This window comes from Lepidochelys kempii, chromosome 1 (assembly GCF_965140285.1).
Source record: "Lepidochelys kempii isolate rLepKem1 chromosome 1, rLepKem1.hap1, whole genome shotgun sequence".
Lineage (NCBI taxonomy): Eukaryota > Metazoa > Chordata > Testudines > Cheloniidae > Lepidochelys > Lepidochelys kempii.
Window position 1 is genome coordinate 199,350,613 of NC_136380.1, and position 12,664 is coordinate 199,363,276.

The 12,664-nt window shown below is 41.1% G+C and overlaps 2 protein-coding genes across 9 annotated transcripts in view; one reads left to right on the forward strand and one right to left on the reverse strand.

Moving 5' to 3' along the window:
- COL8A1 (collagen type VIII alpha 1 chain) overlaps positions 1–5,855 on the forward strand; it is a 114,575-nt gene extending 108,720 nt beyond the window's left edge. For all 3 annotated transcript variants that reach the window (XM_073307768.1, XM_073307788.1, XM_073307778.2), the window contains one exon: positions 2,188–5,855. In XM_073307768.1, the coding sequence (XP_073163869.1) occupies positions 2,188–4,094 (1,907 nt within the window). In that variant the 3' untranslated portion in view covers positions 4,095–5,855. The remainder of the gene's footprint in view (positions 1–2,187) is intronic.
- Positions 5,856–7,580: 1,725 nt separating this feature from the next.
- The window catches only part of ST3GAL6 (ST3 beta-galactoside alpha-2,3-sialyltransferase 6), a 177,970-nt gene continuing 172,886 nt past the window's right edge, over positions 7,581–12,664 (reverse strand). For 5 of the 6 annotated variants that reach the window (XM_073307840.2, XM_073307832.2, XM_073307822.2 and 2 more), the window contains one exon: positions 7,581–11,932. In XM_073307840.2, coding sequence (XP_073163941.1) covers positions 11,852–11,932 — 81 coding nt within the window. In that variant the 3' untranslated portion in view covers positions 7,581–11,851. The remainder of the gene's footprint in view (positions 11,933–12,664) is intronic. The other variant, XR_012154502.2, reaches the window with a different exon arrangement.

The following is a 12,664-nucleotide window of genomic DNA, read 5'->3' on the forward strand; positions in this document are numbered from 1 at the left end:
CAAATCTCTTTAACACAAACAAAAATCCTTCCACCTCCCTAGGGTACTTCTTTCAGGCCAACGGGGAACTCAGTCCCACCCTTTACTCTAGCTTCCAGCCCAGTGCCCTGTATTAAACAACTAGGTCTGCTCCTTTACCTGAGCTGCAGTTTTCTCTTGGCCACTTCCTATCCAGCCTTTTAAGGTCTCCTCTTGGTGATTCCATCTCTTCCCTTCTTAATCAGGGTCTCTCCCAGTCCTGTCTGCCTGGAGAGCTGGTCTTAATCCCCAGGCTTTCTGCCTAGCTCTCCTTCCAGAACTTTTCCCAGCTGAGATTTATCACCACTTAAGCCAGGCTCTCAGTCTATTACTGTAGTCACCTTCTGCTCTTTATCGGGAATTGCCTGATTCCGCTCAGGTGAGGTTCACTCTGTAATCAGGTTTCAGAGTGGTAGCCGTGTTAGTCTGTATCAGCAAAAAGAACAGGAGTACTTGTGGCACCTTAGAGACTAACAAATTTATTTGGGCATAAGCTTTCATGGGCTAAAACCCACTTCATCAGATGCATGCAGTGGAAAATACAGTAGGAAGAAATATATACACACACAGAGAACATGAAAAATGGGGGTTGCCATACCAACTCTAACGAGACTAATCCATTAATTTGCAAACTGGACACCATTAAATTATGCTCGAATAACGACTGGGAGTGGATGGGTCATTACACAAAGTAAAAACTGTTTCCCCTTGCTAATTTTTTCCCCTACTGTTACTCACACCTTCTTGTCAACTGTTCGAAATGGGCCATCCTGATTATCACTACAAAAGGTTTTTTTTCTCCTGCTGATAATAGCCCACCTTAATTGATTAGTCTCGTTAGAGTTGGTATGGCAACCCCCATTTTTTCATGTTCTCTATGTATATATGTATCTTCCTACTGTATTTTCCACTGCATGCCTCCGATGAAGTGAGCTGTAGCTCACGAAAGCTTATGTCCAAATAAATGTGTTAGTCTCTAAGGTGCCACAAGTACTCCTCGTTCTTTTTTCTGTAATCAGGTTGGCTTATCCCCAGGCCCTCCATCGCATAGGGCAAACCATCCTATTACAAGGGTTAATGGAGGAGGGCAGCCAATCAGCAGGGAATTTCTCTGTGGTCTGGTATGTTTTCCCTGCAGACCTATATAGAAAGGTCTGAAAACCTGCAGTCTACAGGGAAAACTTGTAGTATGAGTAGAATGTAAAATGGAAGTAAAACTTATCTACTGCATAGGGTGTAAAGCACTTAGTGTTTGTACAGTGCTTTGAAGATATTAAGTGCTATATAAATGCTATGGGTAGATTGTCCCTTGCTCTGTGTGTGCCTGTGCAGGGAATTAAGGGGGATTAAGATCTCCCTTTATGTTCCTACATGGACTCTGCACATGCTGTTTCCCTCTCACCCATGCACACAAGTGAGTTGGGCGGGGGTAGAGCTTTAACTCCACCCTCCCTAAAGCACCAGCCAGAACAGCTGAGCAGATGCACAGGATGTTATTGTTTGCTGCTGATATACGTCAACAAATCACTAACATCCCCCACCCCACTTCTGAAACAAGGGGGAAGCAGGGCAGGAATTGTGCCTCCCAGATGTACAATTCCTTCCCTGTGTTGCTACATACTTCCTCATACACAGGGCTGTGGCAAAGCTACAGTCTAGCCCCGAGCAGTTTGATGCATTGAGCCAATACAGATTATTAAATTATTGTGTATCAAATCAGTTTAGATATTTTAAACTGAAATGGCACAACATTCAGAGACAGAAAAGAATGGGGATATGGGGTCATGAGAGGAAAAAATGGGAAAAAATAAAGAACTCAAAATTCAAGGTTTTTTGCATTTCATCACAGACTTGAAAGTTGGCCCATATATGTGGCAAATTGACCTATGGTGTGGATAGCTTTTACATAAAAATTAAGGAAAGATTTTGAGGGGAAAATAACTATTTCACTTAAACTACGAATAAAGTGAAATTTGGGGTGCATGAAATCATTCAGAACAATAAAAGTGCCATGTTTAATTCTAATCAACTACTGGGGCCATGAGGTGGTATACCTAGTATATCTACCACAAATCCAAGCAATACCTAAATGAGACCGAGCTATTTAAACTGCATATCCAATAAAGGTAAAATTATGGTTGTTCTCTCTCTTTCTTTTCTTAAAAACAGAAATGCCGTTAGCCAGTTTGAGAGGTGAGCAAGGTCCCCCAGGTGAGCCTGGACCAAGAGGGCCACCAGGTGCCCCAGGATTACCAGGTCATGGAGTGCCAGGAGCCAAAGGAAAACCAGGTCCACAAGGATATCCAGGAATAGGCAAACCAGGTATGCCTGGAATGCCTGGAAAACCAGGAGCAATGGGGCTCCCTGGGTCAAGAGGTGAGATGGGACCAAAGGGAGAGATTGGGCCTATGGGAATACCAGGTCCACAGGGACCACCAGGGCCTCCTGGACTGCCTGGAATAGGAAAACCAGGTGGTCAAGGATTACCAGGACAACCAGGAGTAAAGGGTGAACCAGGAATGAAAGGACCACCAGGACTCCCGGGGCTTCAAGGCCCTAAAGGAGAAAAAGGCATTGGGATTCCAGGCTTACCAGGGTTAAAAGGTCCACCTGGGTTACCTGGCCCTCCAGGTCCAGTTGGACTCCCAGGGATAGGCAAACCAGGAATGATTGGGTTTCCAGGACCACAGGGACCTATAGGTAAACCAGGACTTCCAGGTGAACGAGGGCCACAAGGTCTTCTTGGGGCACCTGGGATTCAAGGTCCACCTGGCCTTCCAGGTGTTGGAAAACCAGGCCTAGATGGAATCCCAGGCCAGCCTGGATTCCCAGGTGGAAAAGGGGAACAAGGCTTGCCAGGTTTACCAGGACCCCCAGGCCTACCAGGGATTGGGAAACCAGGATTTCCTGGGCCTAAAGGTGATCGTGGCATCGGTGGTTTCCCTGGAGCACTGGGGCCTAAAGGTGAGAAAGGGCACATGGGTCCCCCTGGCATGGGTGGGCCCCCCGGGGAGCCAGGTCAACCAGGGTTACCAGGAATAATGGGGCCATCTGGTGCTGTTGGTTTCCCTGGACCAAAAGGAGAAGGTGGACCTGTAGGGCCTCAAGGTCCTATTGGTCCAAAAGGTGAACCTGGCCTACAAGGTTTCCCAGGAAAGCCAGGTTTTCCTGGGGAAGTAGGACCCCCGGGTCTTAGAGGACTACCTGGTCCAATAGGGCCAAAGGGAGAAGCTGGTCACAAAGGTTTGCCAGGCCTGCCTGGTGTTCCTGGGCAATTAGGACCTAAAGGGGAACGTGGAATCCCCGGTGATCAAGGCCATCAAGGTCCATCTGGAATCCCAGGTATCGCAGGACCCAGTGGCCCAATAGGACCACCTGGACTTCCAGGACCTAAAGGAGAACCAGGTGTACCCGGTCCACCAGGCTTTCCAGGAGTAGGGAAACCTGGTGTTTCAGGGCTGCAAGGACCACCAGGAAAACCTGGGGCACTTGGTCCACCAGGCCAGCCGGGTCTTCAGGGTCCTCCAGGGCCTCCAGGTCCACCTGGTCCTCCAATAATAATCCCACCCACCCCACCGGCCATTGGACAATATTTGCCAGAGCTGGGGCCTGGCATTGATGGAGTGAAGACCCCACCTGGCTATATGGGCAAGAAAGGCAAGAATGGTGGCACTGTCTACGAAATGCCTGCATTCACGGCAGAACTCACCACACCCTTCCCACGGGTCGGGGTGCCTGTGAAATTTGACAAGCTTCTCTACAATGGCAGGCAGAACTATAACCCACAGACTGGTATCTTCACCTGTGAGATCCCTGGGATTTACTACTTTGCCTACCACATTCACTGTAAAGGGGCCAGCGTCTGGGTAGCTTTGTACAAGAACAATGAGCCACTGATGTACACATATGATGAATATAAAAAAGGCTTCCTGGATCAAGCTTCTGGAAGCACCGTCATTCAACTGATGCCTGGAGACAAAGTTTATATTCAGATGCCATCTGAACAGGCAGCAGGACTCTATGCGGGGCAATATGTTCACTCGTCTTTCTCAGGATATTTATTGTATCCTATGTAAAAACAAAACAAAACAAAAACCCCAGACAAAATTACAACTCTTTTCCTCTGCTTCAAACTTTTATACCATTGAAAGATGCATTTACTGACAGTTTTAGATCCCTCTTGTACAACAAAGTTTCACATTATGCACAGCTTGTTATAAAAATGGTGTGGTGAACATATTTTATGATGTGTATCCGGTTCATAACAGTTGTTCTGTATCCAATGGGGACATATTAGCTGTACATTATATATTTCTGTGATACCATACTTACTTCATTTCATTCACAATAATACAATATTAAGGGTCAAATCTTGCATACATCACTCACTCCTGTTGCCTATTTAACTGAACATTGATCTAAAGTGTGAGATGAAAAGATAACTTAAACAGAATGTGTCAGTATGAAATGATCTGATATATGTATAAGTTTGAGTAATGCTTTTTTTTTTTAAAGCAGGGTTTATCTAAACCTGCACCATAAGCAAAGATTCTCTTAGCTGAAATCCTTATTTTCCCCACATACAGTATCACAGGACAGTTTCTTCTAATAACATACTTAAGATGGAAAAGAATATTCGCACAAGAGAATTTTAATTCACTGCTTTATCCAAATAGCCATTGGAATCAAAAGGAAAATTGCCACTGACTTCAGTGGGCAATAGATCAATCCTTAATACCACAGCATTCAAGAAGCCTCCATATATATTTACAAAGCAGACGGTAGACATGGTAGACCTGAGATATGGTTTTAGTCTAATGACTTTAGGGATGTTATGCCAAATTATTAAAATAATGTAGCATTTTGGCCAACGAACATCAGTGCAGTATAAATACACGCATTTTCCCAGACCTTTCCTAAGAAACTGCATTCTGTTCGGCTTTTAAGAGAATGCGCTTGTTCTGAGATTCAGCCAAAATTAGCTTATTAATGAATGTACAGCAAAAGTGGCACTTGCTCTGTTTGCTAAATAATAAACAAACTAGTTTGAGGTTGCCCAATAATTTTCATTAGTAATAAGGATCAAGCAAACTCTTTTACTTTTCTCTCATTTCCATTGTGCGTGGGTGCTGAGAGGTGTCGGTGGCCTCTCATATACAGGTCAGACTACATAATCTAATGGTCCCTACTGGCCTTAAACTCTTATGATTCATTTGAGAACAATTTCTTTTAATGTAATAACTGATTTCCAGTTCTTTTTATTTATGTTACTGATTGCCTAAGTTTGTATATGAGCATACATAGGCATCAAATGTGCGTGTATGTGGGGGAAGCAACATTTTTACAAGGTACTGTCTGTTCAACAATGGTGCTAATCTCACAGCAAAAAATTAATTACTGAGATTAATTTAAAAATATCTTTATACTGTACTTTTCTGTGTTTCCCTTTTCAGTGTTGCACATCACACTATTCCATTTGTTTAAAAGTAGACTGAACACATCTTCTATGTCTTGACTAATGCAACCCTATTTAATTCAAAATGAACTAGGAAATTCCGTGCAGAAAAAAAAAAAAAAGATTTAACTGGCATTACCATTATTTAAATACAGAGTTTAATGCAGTGTATTACCAACACAGCGCTGCAATGACTCTAGTGCGGTGCGTGATCTCAGATATTTTATGGAATGTTGGTGGCAATGGACAGTTTACCAGACACTGGTGACTTTGGTGAGTTTCCAGGATATGTATGAGATATGTCAATAGCAAATAATTTTTGTATTTAAATTTTTTGTACTGATTTGAAAAAAATATCTTATTAAATATCTAAAAAATAAAAGTTTCCTTTTATTAACAGAGCAACTAGAAAGTTTGAAGCACCAAATTCACATTTCAGAGCAGAAAAACAAGCCAGCATGAATGATGATCTACAAAGGACATTTTATTTTATTTTGCCAAGCTTGCTATTAATCCGTATTACAAAGAAACCAATGTAATCACAGAGCATTTACCAACAGATGATGCCTCTAGAATCCTGAATGTGCTCAAATGCAAATATCACCCTGAGGAAACACCACTGGCATTTCTACATAGGCCTTAATCCTGCATGGCCTTGCTTGATGCACAGCCATGTCTCGTGGGTGTTGTGGAGGCTCAGAGAGAGAGAGAGAGAGAGAGAGTGAGTGTGTGGGAGAGAGAGTTTAAGTAGAGTACTGGTTGGTGTGGAGAACTATGTACCTTGCTTGAAAACACAGGTTGAAAAAAGGGTGGAGCATAGGAAGAGGGGATGTGCCTCAAGAGACACATGCTTAAGTATGATCCTCATCATTCTGGGTGGGCAATTAGTGACAGTCTCCTTTTAAGCCTTGAACCTACCAATAGGCATAAATATACCGTGGGCTGTACAGCATGCTGCTGAGGATGGGCCATCAGATCCAGAGTCAGGAGATCTGAATTCTGTTCCCAGATCTGCCATTGTAGAACAGAGACGTTTATTCACCAAACTAGCATAGTGTGGGAAACAATCTGATACTGAAATAGACCAGTAGCAAATTCCTGGTGCCTTGATTGCTCAGACAGAGACCAGAGAACAAATTTTTAATTCTCACAGTCCATTCCCTGAGGTGCTCTTGGGGCAGGGCAGCCCCTTACTCATGGCAAAATGTAATGTCACAATCTAGCACAAAATGTCAAAACTAAAGTGAATGTGCCCGCATATTCATTCATGGTGGATTTTTTTCTTCTTCTTTTTGAACACTGGGCCACACTCAGAATCCCTAAAACCACACACCGAAGAAAGGGCTTTTTCTTTTCCAAACTCAAGTTCATGGGGGGAAAAAGTGAGAAAAAACAAATAGCACTGAGGCAAACAATATGTTCTTTAGTATTTCTCTGCTTTTCCTCCGAAGTCTCTCGTGAGCTTCCTGTTTCCTCAAGCTCTTCCTATTGAGCTTCCAGACACGACTCATGATGAACAAGATTAAAAACCCATGAAAATGTTGCCTCTAAGAGAATTTTCTTCTTTGATGAAATTTACCATCACCAACCGTGACAAGATTTTGCTTTTGCTCAGCAAAGAGTAGTTTGAAACCTAATTTGCAAAGTGTCAATCTTCCCAAAAAAGAGTGATTTTGTCCTGCCCCTCAATTTTGAGAAAGCAAAAGCCACCGTTCTGATAGAGTGTATCATTTGTGCACTATGCTACGGCTCATGTTAAAGTTACATGGATGGCACTTTCCCTCCCCATTTCTCTACCCACCACCATAGAAACTTGACATCTCCTTTATCAAATTAAATGTGTCAACTGAACGGCAATGATAGAGCCACCATACATCATTTATATAGTGCTGTAATGAGGTCTAGCACTGTGATTTGCTAAAATGTGCCTGAAGAGGGCAGTGTCCTTAAAACAGATTATATGGAAAATAATCTGACTCACAATATTCAAAACTCCACTTAAAATACCTGTTAACAGCCAATGACTGTCAAAATAGAGTTTGTGTAAAAGGCACACAAAAATCAAGCCAAACAGCAAATGAAATCAAATATTTATTGAAACCAGAAAAACAAAACATTGATTTTCACATACTCTTAAAATTATTAAAACACATACACAAACAACACAGCCACACAAACAACACCCCTGTTCCCATATTTTAGGTTAAGAAAATATGTAAAAGTGCCCTGTAAGGGTGTTTGGAAAAAAGATAAGTATATTATTTGTGTACATAACAATACACGTCACATACTAATTATTAAACACCCTTCTTGTCATTCCAAAATAGGAATAATACATTTTCATTTGAAATGTAATCTACAGATGTGCATTAAACACTCACAGATTCATCCTTCGTGCATTAATCTGTAACCTGTCTTTTAGTGACATCTCAGAATTGCCCTTAATTGTTACAGTTGAAGAAATTAAGATAACTTTCACAACACAGCAAGCTCAGTCCATTGCTTTAAGAATCTTCCCCAAAGGCCACTGAAGACTCTCCTTCACTTCAGTGGTATTTTGACTGGGGCCTTAAAGCAAATGGTCTATTGCAGCTGACAGAAGGAAAACCAAAATAAATTCATTAGTATTCGGCAGTTATACTGGCACGCTACATGGAACTACAGCTTGCAGTATCCTGGACTTCAACTTGTACTGTTGCAGATATCAAATTAAAAAGCAGCTTTTAATAGAGTGGCCCATTGTAGAAAGCGAGTCTTAGAAAAAGTTCCTCCTCCAATTGCTCAACTTATTTTTAAAAGGAAAAATCTCAACGCAAGTTGGAATAACAGTGGCACAGGATGACCTGAAAAATGTGTTATATTTAAAACAGACACCATGATTCTGATTCTCCACTACCTAGCACCTTGTGTAGTTATTTACACCTGTGCAACATGGGTGCAAAATGCTACTATTCTGATTTGAAACCATGTGGTGTCCACATTCCCCAGGTGTAAATAACGACACAGGGTACATGGCAGCGGAGAAACAGGTCCAATGTATACAGAATTCTATAAAGCCTGCATTATGCTACCAAAAAAATCTTTGTAATAATTATTTCACTGCTTAGTATCAAAGATAAAATTACTTACCCATAAATTATGCTTTCTGAAGACAGTACCCTCTGCTCTATATATGTAGCATTCAAAGCATGTATTGGAGTGCTCTGAAAGCTTAACTTTGTTCTCTTTGCATTCCCTCACAACCATCTCCCCCTTCCCAGTTGTCACCATTTGGTGATGTGTGTATAGTTTAGGTGACTAACTAGACTGTCACAAACCCCAGTTGTCAGCTCTTTTGGCTGAAACCTACCCATGACTTATTTCTATGTCTCCAAACAAACAAAAAAACATATGACAGGAACTTAAGAAAAGATGTAGGTGGATGAGAGTAGATTTATGGATGACACCAATTTGGAGAACAAGTATAGATGAGGAACAATCACTTCTCCAAAGCTATGTGTTGCTGTATCCCTTCTTCAATGAGGAAGAAGGTGGAAAGGAAAGAGAAATGATAAAGATAAATATCAGGGGTTGCTCAAAAGGAGAGGGAAAATTATATAGCTAATTTTGGAAAGCGATCCTGTGATACTATCATACTAAACGCTGACACTTTGATACAGTTGGACACTTTGGTACAAGTCTTTACTACCTATATACTGCCAGAATGTAATGGGTTCTATACAGATACTTAAGAGACCTCATGTAGTTGGACCAGCATGAGGCTGCCGTGTTCCTAGTTTTATAAGGTAGAATTTTCACTTTTGGCATAACTCTGCTTCCACGGAAGTGGGAGTTTTACCAATGTCTTCAAGGGGTACAGAGTTAGGCCAGCACTGATGCGGAGTGCTTTTTGAAAGCCGCACATGTAGTAATTACATAAAAACCTCTCTCAACAGCACTAGACACATAAAAATAATGACTGTAATTCTTCTGATGCACCTCCTCATGGTTTTCTTTCCACACAAACAAGCCTTTTAAATGAACTGAAATGAATGCTAGCCAGCTTCAAGGTCTTGTGAAAAACAATGGATCAATTTGCGTATAAATTTTCAAGCAAGGGCCTAAAAATGATGGCAGTGTGGAGGTGAGAAAAATAGAAAACATGATTAACAGAGCAAGAGCCTCAATATCACCTTCTAAAAACATTTGGAATTACTCAAAATCATCACGTCCTTACAAAATGTAGTATGATGTGGCCTCACTAGAGCTTAGGCCTGACTAATCCAACAAGCTTAATCTGAGACCATCGGGGATAAAAAAAATTATAGCACTCATTAGAACCAAGCAGCTAAAAAAAAGAGAGAGAGAGAGACGGTGAGACCCATATAAATTTTTTAAAATACTTGTAACAATTCTGACAGACAGAAATAGAAAATGTGTAATAGAAAATCTTTGACCACTTCACTGTAATCTAAATCAGGTACTTGCTTACTTTTACAGTTATGATGCAAGGAAAAAGTGGTCAATACTCTATAGCAAGATTCAGTCTTTTGCTTCATGCCCTCATTTCTGAAGAAGGCAATCCTGCACTCCTAGTTTTTTAGATTAATCTCTGTTCAAATTAATATATCTGCTGTGGAATATTAGATTATGTTATCCACTTTCAAAATTCCTTTGAAACATACTTCTTTGTGATTTTCTGATTCCTAGAAGATCGATCAATTGACCACAGAGCTTTAAAACGTACCTCCCCTGACTAATGTACCTTATAGGATGATTAGAATGGAATTTTACTTTGCAACTTAGGTCTTCATAGCTCCTGGTGACATTCTCAAGCAGATTTCACTTAGAGCTACTATGGACTTCTGTGAGAAAACTGGTTCACAATATATGACTATCCCACCAAACATTTTATAGTTGAAGATCCTGAGTAAAAAAATTCAAAAGACCCTAAGTGACTTAGAAGTCTAGGCCCCATTTTCAGAATGACTAAGGCACTTAGGAGTTAGGATTTAGGCTCCAAAGTACGTAAATCACGTTTGAAAATAGGATTTAGTTGCCTAAATCACTTAGGCACTTCTGAAACTGTTACACACACACGGAGCCTAAAACTCAAGAGAACAGGAAAAAATAAAAGGAAAGGAGGACAAAGGAATTGCCAGATAAAAACAAAATTGTAATTCTCTGAATTGGTCAATGTGTGTCTCAGATGCTGTTTTGCTCATTCTGTCAAGAAATATAGAAGATGATTGGTGCATGTGATGATCTCTTGGTGCTCTTGAAACCCTTCACAGTTACCTGTTATGGTGAGGGGAATTGTGCTGTTTTGGAAAATATATCTTCATCTTTGGGAGAATAAGAAGTGCAAAGGCTTCTGGAGTGTGTGTGTTTGGGGAGGGGAGGGAAATCTATTCATCAAAGACATTTTGTTTGAAAGAAATTTTAATTTACAAACTCAAGATTCTAGTTCATATTCATTTGGGTGTTCTGGTTGCGAATCCATCTGAAAATGGTCAATACTGCACAGTAGTGTCAAAACGACTCAGATATTTAAAACTCTTCTATAATTCCACAGTTTAAAGGAGATTGTGCTTACCTCTTAAAAATGAATTCAGGTGCTTGTGAAATAAATCAGACTGACAGCACTGAGAACAAATGTATCCATATATTATATACAGCATGAGCAGAATCAATCCAGACTTCCCCACACTGTTATACCAGTGGGTCTCCAACCCAGGTGTACACATGCTATATCCAGAAGTCCATGGGCAGTTCAGTCTGGGGCCTCTTTGTTGAGATAGACAACAAGAAAACACCAGTTTGTGTGAATTATGAAGGTGATTTTCTATGATGTGGACATCTGCCCTCTGGGAGGTGGACTGAGACTAAAAATGCACTTTATATACTATACAGCTACTAGACATCCTTCAGATAGTAATGATTTGCAGATACACTTATCCTAAATCGTTTTCAAACCAGAAGAGAGGGGTGAAAGACTTTGTATCCCTTTATCAATTATTTCATAGCCTTCCAAGTCTCTGGGCAACAGGAAAGGAAGATACGGAAAAGACATCAGTTGCTGAATTTTTTTTTCTTATTGTTAAATAAATGGTGTGCATCATATTTTTATATATCCCTGATATTTTTTAGCTGAAGGTTGTATTTTTTCATAATTAAACAGAGTCACAGACATCAGTTCACTCTACTTGTGTCCAGGAGATAGCGACTCATCATCAGTCTTAGACAGTGGCACCCCACTACCGCCACCTTTATGAGGCATCCGTGCTTCTTTTAAATATTTCAGTAATAGATATGGCATTTAAAAAATAAAAATACAGTACAAAAAATAAAATCTATCTTGTTGAAAATAGTGATCATTCTGCCATTGTCTATTCAGTCTCATGTCAAGCTGATCACAAAGTTCTTATCTATAAGCGACTTCAAAAACGTTTGCTCAGCAATGATGTTGTGGTATCCATTCTGAAGGGGGGGCGGGGTGTGGGGAAACAAGACAAAATCAAATTGTTACTGCAAACAACAAAGGTACGCTCTTTTCCATGAATCAAATGGATTACTCACATAATGCTATAGCCAGAAACGTTTGTGGGAAGGGACTCATACACTTATAGGCTACGCCTACTCTGCACACCATTGGTGACAACATATAGTGTACATACAGCTACATGCAGCAGTGAAAAGCAGGCTGCATCCACACTGTAGCACATAGCGATGTGTCAGTGAAAGGCTCTGGCAGGGGGTGGCAGCAGGAAAGTCCACCCCCTGCCAGAGCCCTTCCCCACTGACAGAGTCTTTACCTCTGGCAGTAAAAGGCTCGAGCAACGGGACACTACATTGCTAAAAAATAACAGTGCAGCTAGGGAGACACAGCTTGAGCGAGTAGAGAGCTATGTAGGGCATGTACTCAGGTGTGTCCATACTATACCTGCCTAAACTGTCCCTCACTGGCTACACTGCTATTTATACCCTTGCTGGGGGTGCTACCTGGGTATGTACTCTACAGCCACTGAAAGAAGCGTGCAGTGTGCATATATCCAAAGGCTGAGGAATAGCCTCCCAAGAGAAGTGGTGGAAGTCAAAACCAGACTAGACTCATATTAGAAACTATACTGCAGGGAATAATCTATCAGTGGCAGAGAGATGGACTGGGCGTGACCTCAGAGGCCTCTTCCATGACTAACTTCCAGGATTCCA